This window comes from Carettochelys insculpta, chromosome 27 (genome assembly GCF_033958435.1).
Source record: "Carettochelys insculpta isolate YL-2023 chromosome 27, ASM3395843v1, whole genome shotgun sequence".
NCBI lineage: Eukaryota > Metazoa > Chordata > Testudines > Carettochelyidae > Carettochelys > Carettochelys insculpta.
Genome location: NC_134163.1, coordinates 10352927 through 10367378, shown reverse-complemented (window position 1 = coordinate 10367378; position 14452 = coordinate 10352927). Strand labels below are relative to the sequence as shown.

The 14452-nt window shown below is 49.5% G+C and overlaps 2 protein-coding genes across 2 annotated transcripts; both read left to right on the top strand.

Moving 5' to 3' along the window:
* Window positions 1–8978: 8978 nt before the first annotated feature.
* ZNRF4 (zinc and ring finger 4) lies at window positions 8979–9881 on the top strand. The gene has a single exon (XM_074978598.1). The coding sequence runs from the start codon at window positions 8979–8981 to the stop codon at window positions 9879–9881; it is 903 nt and encodes a 300-aa protein (XP_074834699.1).
* A 3113-nt stretch (window positions 9882–12994) lies between these two features.
* LOC142002104 (E3 ubiquitin-protein ligase RNF167-like) lies at window positions 12995–14068 on the top strand. The gene has a single exon (XM_074977935.1). The coding sequence runs from the start codon at window positions 12995–12997 to the stop codon at window positions 14066–14068; it is 1074 nt and encodes a 357-aa protein (XP_074834036.1).
* The last annotated feature ends 384 nt before the right edge of the window (window positions 14069–14452 follow it).

The window sequence follows — 14452 nt, the reverse complement described above, 5'->3', positions numbered from 1 at the left end:
TTACCCCTCATTTACCCTTATTCATATATACCCCAGAATCTCTCCCTTCCTCACTCTTCCCCTCCCCTCCAACTGGTATTTGAGCTGGAGGGGCCTGTGGTGTAAAGCTGTGACTTGTACCAGCTAAAAACCTGGCTTGCCACCTTTCACTACACCACAGTAGCAACGTGCATCTACGCCATAAATCTGTGCAGAAGTTGTTGGGTGAGTTATAGGCTAGTTGACCCATAATGGTCCCTGCCTGCCGAAAAATCCATGAATCTATACCAAAGCCTCACTTACCAGATGGGCACAATAACTCAGCTCCTGATACTATCCTGGGCTCCCTCCATTCAGAACCTTATGTTTCTGCAAAATTGCAGGACTCTATCCTGAAACAGCTTGGTCCAGGACAGGGAGGAGGTTAGTGGGGGCGGGGGGTGGGAATAGTAAATTTCACCCCCAATCCACTTATTGTTAGCACTGTAGTGCCATAGCTTTCACCTGGAAATCAGCAGTAGCCCCTCCACCCACCCACCCACCCTCCCGCCCACCCACACACACACACACACCTCACAACACATCACCATAATCCTAAAAACCACCCTGACAAAGATACATATTTTATCTGTGAAATACAACGCCCTATTCTTGCTAAACAAGCCTCACAGAGAGCACTCAACATGGATTTTTCGACAAAATGTTTTTTCATCAGATAATGCCAATAGGCTGAGAAAGTTTCTTGGGTCCACCCCAGGAAGGTTGGGCTGTGAGACAAAGACCCCAGATAACCAAAAGGTCGGATTTAGAGCAAAGAATGGAATCAGGGTCTCCCCCATTCCAGGGAAGTGCCATAACTGCTGGGTTGTAAAGTCAGAACCTCCCCCACCCCCGTTTGCCCTCATGAACATTTAATTATTTATACAAAGTGGAACCACACCAACAGGTAAGCTTGAGACAAACGGCTCCAAATCAGGCACAGCAAGGACTTGAAGGAGGGTCTCACATGTTGCCAATAAGGCTATGTCTACACTAGGCAAAGTAAGTCGCCTTATAGACTAAGAGATTTTTTTGGAGCATAAGATTTTGTGGACAAAGACAAGGCAGGTAAGTTGATGGTAGATACACAATTCTAGCTACAGCAATTGCATAGCTAGAATCGACGTACCTGCACTCAGCTTACTTGGCCAGCCCTACTGAAGATGGTCCACAGGAAAGTTTCTACTGCTAACCTTCCTTACTTCTCATGGCTTGCATGGAGGTCAGGGATCAACCGCGAGGTCGAATTCATGCATAAAACTGCACCGTGAGCAGGTCGATCTTCTGGGTTAGTGTAGACATAGCACCCTATTATCCTGCACCAATTACCTGCCATCAGGTGGATCTCTTGCTGCTTTTTCGCTTCCCTCCCAGATCAAAAGGCTTCGGGTTTTTTCCCCCCCGCCCTCCAATGCACCAAGAAAACAAAGGCCCAACATTCAAGTTCTGAGTGTGTGAAATGGAGTTCTTGTTTTCTGGTGTAGCCTATCTATAAGCTTTCCTTTGAATCTGCCTTGGAAGCTGGCCGTTGGCGGATGCAATACATCCCTTTACGTTTATGAGCACAGGGAATGAGGTATAAGGAAGTCCCCAGAAAGCCAAGAGCACATCAGTCACTTGGCTGCAGCAGACCAGCTCTCCCTGCTCCCATGACTCTGGTATTATGAGCTCAGTACAAACACAGCAAAGCAGCATAGTCCAGAATGGAGGATAAGGGGCCTAATATTGATACACCTCCCTGGGGCGCTAAATACAACCACAATGCAAATAATAAAGAACAGGGAGACACATTAGTTATGAACTCACATCACACACCTGGCTGGGCTGCTTTTCTAATGCTACAAAAGCCTTTGAATAAAACATCCAGATCATTTCGCCATGGAAGCAAATCCAGTCGGCATTGCATCTGAGGCCAGAAATACAGTATTTGTCAGAGTTACACTGATGTCCCTGTGATGCCAGTCACTTTGATATCACAGTTGCTGATTCTTTCTGGAGGACCAGTCTTCTCTATGTGAACCGGGTTCTGCTGGAAGTCTTACTGGTATAAATCCAGAGTAATTCCATTGACTTCACTAAAGTCACTCCGGATTATCCACAGGGATAAGTGAAAACAATCTGGTCTTGGGTCTCTGCTTCTGCAGAGGGGTCCAGCCCAACACTATGCAACTGCCCACACGCAGGCCAGAACCTAGAACCTTAGTGCAGGAGCCTCTACAGTTTGAGCTAAAAGACGACTGCTGCTCACATGAAGGCTAGAAAAGAGATTCCATTTTGCCTTCTGTAAGCAGTCCAGGTGCTACTATATGGACCAGTGAGCCACATCCCTAGGTGTGTGGGTTGCAAATGAATTGTAAGGGCCTAGCACAGGACAGGTAAATGGTTGGTTAATAGAAGGGCAAAGGGCCTCTTCCTCTCCTCCAGTTCAGATCTTTGTGAAATGGTGAAGTGGTGAAATGGGACCCGTCCCTGTAATTACTCTGCTCTCTCATAAAACTGCTGCCTCCCATGTGTGGCTTGTTGACATTTAAATAAGTCGCAATTATATGGAGGAAGTAGATTGCTCAGGCCCCAGAGGATACCGGAGAGGACACATCCAGGAGCGGCTGTAACGTATTTAACACATGCATGACTGCGCTAATCTGCATTGAGTATATTGGGCTGTGGGGGAGGGGGATGCAGTTTATCCTCAATGCCAGTTGTAAGGAATGCAGCATGTTCCTTGAACAGTTTCTCTTGCAAATCCCATATGCATTGGCAGAGCCGTCTCAAAGGGGGAGGCGGGGGGGCTCCCCCAGTGCCTCAGGCCTGGTTCAACACCCCCTGTTGATGCTGTGCCACAGGCCTCACCCCTTCCCAGCCCCACCCCCACCCCTGCTCTGCTCCCACTCTCCCCATCCTCTGAACAATGCGGCCCAGGAGATTACAAAGCCTGGCCAACGCCAGCAAGGGTCATCCCTGCCCCCGCTCACGAGCAGGGTGGCAGGCACCATGCAGTCTGCTCTTCACTGCAGGACAGGAGGGCAATACAGCTGGAGCAGGCTGCCAAGTTCCTGCTAAGCCCCCTCCCGCCACAGTCAGTCAGGAGGGCGACAGCGACCTCTGCTGCCATAGCGCCAGACTTCCAGCATCCCCCAGTCCCTCCCGTCCGTAGGACAGTTGGGGCAGCCACCACGGGGCCCCCAAGAGCACAGTCTGGGGCAGCCCCCCATTTTACCCTATGCACAGGATGGCTTTCTGCATTGGTGAATTTCAATGGGATTTCGGTGGCTAATTCCCTTCAGTTCCATTGAAAAATCTCAGCCCCTGCTCCCCACCCTGGCTTGCCTAGACCCTCTCTTCCCTTCTCTCCCCTGCCAGAAAGGGTCCCTTCTCTCGGATGCTGGTCCCTCCAGCCAGGCCCTTTGCCCATTTCCCCCCAGATGTTGGCCGCCTTGCTGCTTCAGTCCCTTCCCTTTCCTGCTCTCAGACCCTGCTTTTCCAGCAAGGCTTTAAGCCAGAGATTGGCAAACTCGGTTAGTGAGTGAGCGGCCTGAATAGCTCCCTTTATCTCTGTGGGCCCCAGGACTGCTGTTGCCTGAGCATTCTCTCAGGATAGGGATGGTTTTGCTAACTGCGCTTGCATACCTAGGGGTATTGGGGTGTGCCCCCTGAGCTGTAGCAAACAACACACACCTCACATCACTTGCCACATCCATGGGTAATTGGTTGTTGTCAGCTCACAGGGCCATGGGCGTACAGGATTACGGGATTCAATTCAACACAGACCGTTAGGGATAGTTTACTTTATTAAGCTTACTGTCACCGCTACTCCAATGAGCACGTTAGCAAGCAAAAGCATTGCAGAGCAATGCATGGGCTGAGAGACAGCTCAGGGGTTTGGGTACTACCGTTTTAAACCCAGGGTTGTGAGGTCAGCCCTTGAGGGGCCACTTTGGGGGAGGGGTGAGGCAAAGAAAAAATCTCTGTGCAGGATGGTTATCTAGGCCCTGCGGCGAGGGCAGGGCAATAGACTGAATGACCTCTTGAGGTCCCTTACAGTTCCAGGAGAGAGGTATAATTTCTGTATATTATATAAGGAGTAAAAGGCACTTGGAATGGTCTACCACAGGAAGTCCTGTCCCTGTTGCCTCATACCCGAGCCACAGTGGATGTGGCTCCAGCTGGGGAAATACAGAGCATCCCTGAGGCTGAAGGTCCCTGGTGAGGCTCACCAGGGGCAGGACCTCACCATGATTTCATCCCTTCGCTGTTTATCAAGTGAGCTCGCCCTGGCTCAGCACCACTTTTAGTGTTCTCATGAGGCTGAAGCCAAGATTACCCTGCTTACTGGTTCCCTACTAGACATGTCCAGCCTGAACTGACAAAGCTGTTAAGGCTATCTGACAAAGCCCATCTGGTGTTTATGTTTGCATAGGATGACCATATTATCCTAGGCTAAATACAGGACAGCCTGTTGGAGGGGAATGCCTTCCTGGCACCTGAAACAGGGACCGTCCCAGCCAAAATGGGATGGACGGTGACCCTACTCAGGCAGTGGCTCCCAGTTGCCCTGTGCCTTGGGGAAGTGGAAACTGGGCCACGGCCCTGCTGGGGACCTCCCTGTGCTGGTGCTCCTCTGGCTCCCCCAAGCAGCAGGGAGCCCAGAGTCAGGCACAGCCACACTGGTCCAACTCCCGCCTCCCCCGAGCTGCAGGAAGCCAGATGCAACTGCCCTGGTCTGGCTCCCAGCTCCCCTGAGCTGCAGGGAGCCAGTCACAGCTGTGCTGGTCTGGCTCCCACAAGCTGCAGGGAACTGGGCAGCAGCCCCAGCCACTCTGTCTCCCCTGATCTACAGGGAGTTGGGAACTAGGTGGCAGCTGCTCCCCCGCATGAATATAGGGCAATTAACCCCTTTGTTAAAATAAATCGGGACACCTTCCTAGCACCCAAAATAAGGGCAAAACAGGACAGATGGTCACCTTGCGTTTGCAGGGTTTAAAGCTGTAACACAGGGATGTGAACTTGCCTGTACTACAGGAATGGAAACTTCCATCCCGGCCCTCATGCCTATTTATGTTTTCTTATATGACAGGTATGAATCACTGCCATGGTGTCTCCTGCTCTTCCAGCTTCTGGAGAACCCTCTTCTGGTCTCACCACTGTGTTTTTTCTCTACCACCTTTTATCAGGACCTGTAGCCCTCCTAGACCACAGTGCCCTTCCCGCAGGGTACTGCCTTGCCACAGCTGCCCCACTTTCTGGGGTTCTCCCCTCCCAGAGAACCCCCAAACCCACCTTGCCTTAGTGACCCACTGCCAGTCATCATCTAGCCTTTCACCTCAGGGGCAAACTGGCTTCTGAAATGGCCATTTGTCATGGGCAAGGGGTTGGAGCTGCTCTCTTCTCCTACTCTGGCTCCCACCCTGCAGCCCTAGTACCCTCAGGCCTTGTCTCAGGCCCTGCAGCCTGGGGCTTGCCTGGCCAGAGCTTCCCCCCACTCTGCGTTAGCCAGCCCCTGCAGCTTCCCCAGCAGCCAGATCCCTCCCACTCCACAGCTGGAGCAAAAACCATCTTTCCACCACTCATGGAGTCCTTATTTATACAGCACCAGCTGGGCTCTAATTGGCCTCAGGTGCTGCCTCCTCAGCCTCCACCCTCTCCCAGAGCTGGGTTTTAACCCTTTTGCTGTGGGAGCAGGGCAGTCACCAGGCTGCATCTTGTCATGTTAGTAGTACTGGTAGGAAAAACATCTATGTGGACAGAAGCCAGTGGAATGTGGCAACCCTGCTATGGGCAACAGTAGACAAAACATCTTGTGGGCCTCACGTGGCGCTCGGGCCACCGGTTGCCCACCAGTGCTTTACGCCCACCAGTCTTCTTATTGCCAAAAACCTTCGGGCTAACAGCAGTAGTTACCCACCCTATAATGCCACCTGGTGTAACAACCTCCCTGCGCAACCCTTGTTGTGACAGCTGTTGTCATAGAAACTGGAAAGGTCCATTAGGTTTTTCTAACCCAGAAATGCCTCTTAAATACCCCTTCTATGTGAAAGGGAGTGAAGGCCAGCATTTAGGGAACTGGACTGGGACTCATGAGACCCATGATCTGTTGCTAGCTCCGCTGTGTAGCTGTGGAAAAATCACTCCTGGTAGACCAGGGCTGGGAAGTTCAGTGCTGCAAGTTGTGTAAACATCCCTGGATATGGTTACTTATTCCAGAATAGCTTGTTCTGGAGTTATTATTTCAACATAGGCTATTCCAGAATAATGCATCTATACTACAGGGAAGCCCAAGAATAAATAAGACTTACTCTGAAATAGTGCGTCTACACACAATAAAGCTTATTTCGGATTAGAGCCCCTGGAATCCGAAATGCTATGTCTACACAGCAGAATTATTTCAGATTAAGCTATCCCAGAATAGTTTATTTTGAAATAGCTCCTATTCCTTCTCTACACAGCCCCTACACTGAAATATTCTTCATAGCATGAGGTTTGCCAAATTCAAAAATAAGTCATCCACTATTTTGAAATTATTTTGAAATAGTGTCCATTATGCCGAAATAACTTTGCTGTGTAGACACACTCTCAGATGCAGTAATAGGAATGATCACTTTTAAGGACAAACCCACTCAGGGAGGTTCAGCAAGGGTACTCCAGCACACCTGGGAGGAATAGCTCAGTGGTTTGAGTACTAGCCTGCTAAGTCCAGGGTTGTGAGCTCAGCCCTTGAGGGGGCCATCTGAGGCAAATAAATCTTTCTTATTTTTCCTCCTAAAAAAAGATGCTGCTTTGTCCTGCCAAGAGGGCAGGGGACTGGACTCGATGACCTCCCAAGGTCCCTTCCAGCTTTGTGAGATGCGTGTATATATCTCCCAGTCTGACATGCCACTGCTGTCATAACTACAGAGCTGGTAGACCTCAAAAGGTAACACCAGAGGAGTATTAAGAAAACCAGCATCATATAAACTCATTTAAATCCGATGAGCGCAGCCTGCCATTTGGTCTCTGAGCTGCATGCTTCTCTCTTCAACTGCAGGATTATATTAGGAACGAATCTTTGCTAGTTGCCTGCAGTGGCAGCTGAACTCACCAGACCCTTTGCCAATCTGATCACAGATGCATTGGAGAATGTGGGAGGCTGCTAGCAACTGTCTCTATGTGTCTGAAAAGCCTCTGGCATAATGGGACCCTGACCTTGGTTGGCATTGCAAAGTTCTGCTGTATTATAAGATGTCTCCTAACCCAGCATCAATACTGAAAAGATATGCACCAGCAATATATGCATTTGCATCAAACCTGGAACAACCATGTAAAAATATGCACAAAGTCAAAAATTCATATAAAAATGAAAAGAGGTTCAGGTTTTAGAAAAAATTCACCCAGAAGTTTGAAGGCTCATTTAGTCCTTAAGGTGCTTCTACGAGACCATCCGTCTACCTAGGCTGTCCATAAGAGTGCCCTTCATCATGGCCTCCAGCCCCAGTTTCCCTCCTCACAACTATCCCGTGCCATTTACAAGGCCCTGCCTCCTGTCATCTTCTAGAACAGGGCTGGGGAACCATTTTAGGGTCAGGGGCCAGTGACACACAAAAATCAGTCAGGGGGCCACATAAAAGTGAGAACAGAAAAAAGCCCCACAAAAATCCTCACTGATGTGGCCCTGACTGAGACACCTCTGTCTGCTCACACTCCAGCACCACAGGCAGAGAGGGTGGAGAATGGGGGACTGAGGTTCAGGGCTAGATTAACTCTTCTGGGGGCCAGGATAGGACCAAACAGGGTAGGGTTCAGTGTGCAGGAGGGTGCTAATGGGGAGCAGGTGTGGGGTCTGTGCGGGGGGGTGCAGGGGCAGGATGAAGGAAGCAGAGGTTTAAGTGGGTGTTGACAGGAACAGGCTGAGGCTGAGGGTCTGTGTGGGAGGGGATGCAGGGGCTGGGTGGGGGCCTGGGAGGCAGGAATGCAGAAGCAGAGTTGGGGTGTCTGGGCAGGGGGAGAAGGCGGGAGTGGGTGGGGGCATTTACCTCCACGTGTGACACTGCCGCCCCCTCCCGCAGCTGGAGAAACAACAGTGGCAGAGAAAAGCCTCTCCAGGGAGCTTTTTCTCCCACTTCTGCCAGGCACCCACCCACACACACATACGTTGCACTGATGGGTCAATTAATACAGCGGTGAAGACTCTCTGCATGCAGGCAGGCAGGCAGGCAGCTGTACGGTGCCATTCCCCCAGCTGGGGGACGTGGAGGAGTGATGCTCAGAGCCTGGAGCCACTTCCTGCCCCTCTCTAGCAGAGCCTGCGGGCCTAATCTAGCCTGTGAGGCTTGAGGTTCCCCACCTCCCACCTGGCCGTGGGCTGGATGCTGGGGAGGGGAGCCCCGGACCCTTGGGATCCGGATCCAGGCAAGCCACGGTCCACATCCGGACCACAAGCCAAGGGTTCCCCACACCTGTCTAGAACGAATGACTGCTGGCTTCCTATGACCGTCTTCTGCCCTCAGAGATGGACGGAGTCTCATGGGGCACCTCCTTCTTCTCGCTTCTCTTCTTTCTGCACTTCCAAAGTTCCCTTCTCTCTCTCTCCCTCCTTCCCTCCCTCTCTGGAACAAAAGTGTTGTCTCTTACTGGGACCCAGAGATATTGTCCCACTAAAGTCCAGCAGTTAGCGGATGACATCACAAAGACTTGGGCAACCACATGCAGCCAATGAGAAAGGAGGCGTCAGCTGGGAGCCACCTGGACAGACGAGGCAGTGAAAGAAACGGCTGACAATAGCTCTAAGGGAAGGGGCTGGGAGACAATAACCTGCTTCACCCTGTTGTTATTGTCTTAGAAGGTTTCAACGTGTCTTACCCATGCCTTGGAATAAGATGAGTGGAGGTCAGTTCCCCTACTGTTCCCCATAGAGTCCTCTGATGCCAGTACGTTCAAGTAGACAGAAACTAGATCAGCCCACTGAAAGACCACCGGCTGCTTCCAGCATGTGGTCTCTGCTGCCAACTCCTCTCTGCCTGATCACTGTGCTCCTGCTCTTCAAGGCAGTCACGGCTGAGGTCTTTGTGTATGTGGTCTACAAGCAGAACTCCACCTGCATCGATTTTAGAGCGCTGTCAGCATGCCTGGGGCCTCCTGTCCCCAGAGAGGGCCTGAAGGGTTATCTGATTGAGGCGGCACCTGCAAATGCCTGTCAACCTATCAGAAGGCCGCCAGCAGGTGGCAATTCCTCGACAGCCTTTATTGCACTTATAAGTAGATATGACTGCCCCCTGGGGATTAAGATCCTTCACGCTCAGCAAGCTGGCTATCAAGCGGTGATTGTCCACAATGTGAACTCGGAGAAACTGGTGACAATGGTGACTAACATTGAGGAGATCAGGCAGAAGGTTGGAATTCCTTCTGTCTTTACAGGGGAATCAGCCTCCAAGCAACTAAGGAAGGAGATGGGCTCTGAAAAAGGCATTCATGTCACTTTGGTGGTACCTGAACACTATTACAATCCCTGCTGGGACAACGCAAAATTCTCTGTCCACAACACGGTTGGGCACTACTGGGACCTCCAGTTTGGATATTGCACCAAACGCGTGATCTCTCTTTTCATCCGTGAGTTCGGCATGGCCATCGGCATGATTGTGTGCACCCTGTTGGTTGTGGGCTGCATGAGATGGTGCAGGAAGAGCCAGAAGATACCCATGAGCACATTCAAAAGGGGAGACAAATACATTACATGTGTGATCTGCATGGCTGAGTATGAGGAAGGAGACCAGCTGAAGATCCTCCCTTGTTCTCATGTCTATCATGTCACATGCATCGATTCGTGGCTCCTCGTCCAGCCCCAGTGTAAGACCTGTCCAATTTGCAAACAGCAGGTGACCATGGAGAAATAGGCCTTTGATGTAGACATGCATCAAAATGTCCCTTTGCAAGTGTAAAACATTTTAGATTAGGGAAAATAAAATGGGTGTGAGATCACAGCGGCTGGAAGTCTGGTATATACACACACATAGGCACACACATAAACACATGTGCACACACAAACTTTTCCAGTAGCTTTCTCCAAGATGAAAACACACAGGGAAACCTGTTTTACACAGAGCCCCTGGGGCCAGTAACAATTAGTTGCTGAGTAAAGGTGAGTCTTTAATTAACTACACTGCCAACAAAACCATATTGGACTATTGGGAATATTCTAAAGAGGACGGTTCAGCTACAGGTTGCCCGTTGCAGATGTAGCTCTTTAGAGACTGAGTTTCAGAGATTCTGAGCATCTGCAGGGCCATCTAAAGTCAATCGATGGCTGAGAAACTCCAGATTTCGGGGTCATATAGCCAAATATTCCAAAGAGCTCAAAGCCAGAATTTCAAGGTCTCAGTTCCCCTTCTCTGGACCTTCTCCAATTTTACCACATCTTTCTGGAAATGTGGTGCCCAGATCTGGACACAATACTACAGCTGAGACCTAATCAGAGAAGAGCAGAGCAGAGCAGAGCAGGACTTCATGCGTCTTGCTCACAACACCCCTGTTAATACATGTGACACTCATGTCAGAACAATCCCCAAAATCATGAGATTGGCCTACAAATGCTGAGATTTTTTTGAATAAACATTTGGGATCATCTAATTCACTTGCCTTCCAGCATATGAGCCTTTGGACATCACAGTCACATTTTAAAGCTTTTTTATTGGGGCTAGAAATCTAAATGGCAGCAAGATTTTCTTTTGATCCCTTGACTCAAGCAGCTGGAAAGATGAGCAACAAGCATCACGAGACATGTAACAAAATCATGAGAAAGGGCAACGCTGAACCAGATCTTTTGCTGGCCAACAGCTCCCATTGTGACCGTGGAGGCCAGAATTTCAAAAGAGCTCATTCGTCTCCCAGCACTAATCCCATGTGCTGAGTCAGTGGAAAAATGTGGCCACTTTTTCAGTGCCTGAAATGGACCCTATGCGCTTTGGCTAATCTGACCAATAGCCTAGAGCTGGTTTCACTTTGTGTGGGTGAACAGACGGATATAGTTTTAACTTCTGCTGGTTATATGTTGAATGATGATTTACTTGTTTAGATCATTTATTTCCATTATCTGATGATAAAACACCCTGACCATGTAGCTCGAGGTTATTTGACATCCATTAGATGATCACACTCATAGAAAGAAAAAATGTGTAGGTGGGTTGTTTTGAAGTTGTGAAGACCAACACTATAGTAGAGTTTAAAAAAGAACCAGATAAGTTCATGGGGGATAGGTCCAGGATGGGCATGGACAGTGTCCCTAGCCTCTGTTTGCAAGAGGCTAGAAATGGGTGATGGAATTGATCACTTAATGATTACCTGTTCTGTTCATTCCCTCTGGGGCACCTGGTATTGGCCACTGTCAGAAGACAGGATACTGGGCTTGATGGACCTATAGTCTGACCCAGTATGGCTGTTCTTACGTGCTTATGTCCTTATGGTTTTGAAGCAGCAAACAAGTTCAGTCAACCAACCTAGACTGTTATCTCCCATCCCACATAAGAGAGGAGGCTCCTAAGAGATCATTCCTAGTGTTCTCTAGACATCACACTTGTACCCAAGGTGATGAACTGTAATTCACAGTGACCGGCAGCATATCTTACACTATGTTCCGTGGAACACTGGTGTTTCATGGACAACTCACAGATGCTCCGTGAGTGTTTAGAAAAATAATTAAAAGTTTTACAAAAAATAATCGTTTTACGATGATAACAGTAATGGAAAATACTGAAACATAATTCGCTCGCGAGAGCGGTAGTAGTCTGGCAACACAGCAAGGCTGACTAACATTGTGCTAGCCTCCCCTCTCCTCTAATCTTCTTCTCATATCTGCACGGCCACGTAACAACTAGCAAATATGTGCGGTTCATGGGGTATTACAGCGTGGCAGCTACGCTGTCAGCTGTTTGATGTCAGCCAACGTGCTCACTTGGCGTGTGATGATTTATTGAAATTTCTGCCAATATGAGTAAACGGAGTAAGTTACATGTCTTTTTAAAAAAGCCAGAAGTGAGTGAAAATACTATGGTTGAGGAACCAGTACCAGCAACGAGTGAAGTAAATTTTCATAAGTGTTCCGCTTAAAAAAATATTATTGTTTGGTGCGCCGTGATCTCAAAGGCTATGTCTACATGGCGGGAGCTATTTTGGGATATTGCAGCATTCCAAAGTACCTGCCCACAGCTCTGCAATGCACCCATTGTCGCAAAACAGCTTTCGAGGTTACGGATGCGCTATTCCAGCACGCCTGTACACCTTGTCGCAAGAGAAGTACAGGGATGCCTTGAAATAGCACTTTATTTCAGCATGTAGTACTGTTTAGACAGTGCCTCATGCCAAAATAACCTATTTCAAAATCTACTTGAAATAACAGACATAGAGATAATACTCAAAAAGGATTATTTGGAGGTTAGGGCACCACGTAGACATACCCAAAAAGTTTAAGAAACACTGATGGGAGAACTGTCAAGAGAATAGACATTTATCCTTCTGAAGCATGCGAGCAACTCTGCTCGAGCGCAGTGGGAGACACTGATAACTTACTAGAGGTTAGAATGGGGCAAAACTGGGCCTAAGGAAGTTGAAACAGTGGCGTATAGCAGAGAACTAAGCAAGAGAAGAGGTTAGATGGGATCAAGACGGCTACAGGCACCTAGCCCTGGAGAGATGCAGCAGTCACTGGGTGATGTCACAAAGCTCAGGGGTGGTGGATAGGAAAGGTTGCCTAGCAGCAAAGACAAGAAGCAACAAGAGAGAGGGTAATCCTCTGGGAAACAGCAGACCAGCATGGTGAACCAAAGGACGCCATTCGCAGAAGCTTCCAGGGAAGAATCACCATCCTGGTGCTGCTGTTGTCTTCAGCAAAGACTCCAGGAATGTAATGCTGAGACCACTCAGAGGGCCTGCTAAGGGTGTGTTTGCCTCCTCAGATCATTCACAGGTCTATCAGCTCAGCACTTGCACAAAGAGATACTTACCAGCATTGAGCATGAGGCCCCTGCTCTACCTTCTTCTCCATGTGATCACCACACTCCTGCTTGTTGATGTTGCTGTTGCAGAAGCCTTTGGACATGTGGTTTACAACCACGGCTCCACCTGCGTAGGTTTCGATGCTTTGCCCACATGTTTTGGACCTCCCCTTCCGAGTGAAGGGCTGATGGGATACTTGGTTGAGGCCACACCTGCCAACGCCTGTGACCCTATAGAAGGACCACCTGCATCCTCCAACTCCTCTGAGGCCTTCATTGCGTTCATCCGTCAGTCTGACTGCCCCGTCGGTGTCAAGGTCCTCCACGCACAGCAAGCCGGCTACCAGGCTGCCATTGTGCACAACGTGAATTCAGAGCATCTGTTGAACATGGTGACTGACGACCAGGAAATCAGGCAGCAGATTGCCATACAGTCTGTCTTCACCGGGGAGTCAGCCCACACGCATCTGAGGAGGGCTTCGCGTTATGAAAAAGGCGCTCATGTCACCATCCTGGCACCCAAACACCCTCATAACCCCTGCCAGGATGCTGTGAAGCCCTCCATGTGGGAAACGGCTCAGCAGCACTGGTCACACATACTTAAATACTCCATAGACTGCCTCCTTCCATATATCCTCCAGAAGTTTGGGTTCATGATTAACGTGGTCATTTGCACCATCCCACTTGTGGCGTGTGCACGATGGTGCACGAAGGGCCAGAAGATAACCATGTGCACGTTCAAAAGAGGAGACAAATATGATACCTGTGTGATCTGCATGGCTGAGTATGAAGAAGGAGACCAGCTGAAGATCCTCCCTTGTTCTCACGCCTACCACCGTGCATGCATCGACACGTGGCTTCACAGGCATAAAACATGCCCATTTTGCAAACAGCAGGTGACAACAGGCACTCAGGGGGTCAATGTGGATGGAGGGAGGCACCCCCAGGAGCAAGCTGAGGGAGAGGAGGGACAAGCTGAGGGTGGAGAAGATGAAGATGGACACGATGACGAGTATGTTGATGGAGAGGAAGAAGATGACCAAAGTGCAGACACTGAGGAAGGCTATGAAGAGCTAGAGTATGACCCTCACTGAGTAATACAATCAGGCCAAACAGATACAAGTCCAAGCCACCCAAGCCCCTGCATTTGCCCATCACTAGCTCCAGCCTGTCTCTTGGGAAGTCGGTAGCTCAGTTCACTTTCGGTTCTTTTCCGCTCCCGACAATAAAAGGCATAAAATGTCTGCTGGAAACATCACTCTCTGTAGGCAGGGGGGAAATGAAATGCATTGGATATCACTAAATTCCTGGGAATTCCTAGTCACCACCCACTCAAATTCCCTATTGCTTTCATTGAGACAGAAGAGCCAAACACAAATAGCGACCGAGAGGGATTACACTCTGGCAGCGCACAGAGATTGAGAGACTGGAATCCTACGTTGCGGGGTGCTATGTAGACAGAGTGAGTCATTGCCTGT

Excerpts from the sequence above, each read along its gene's own strand:
- ZNRF4 (XM_074978598.1), top strand. The coding sequence starts at position 8,979 with ATGTGGTCTCTGCTGCCAACTCCTCTCTGCCTGATCACTGTGCTCCTG.
- LOC142002104 (XM_074977935.1), top strand. The coding sequence starts at position 12,995 with ATGAGGCCCCTGCTCTACCTTCTTCTCCATGTGATCACCACACTCCTG.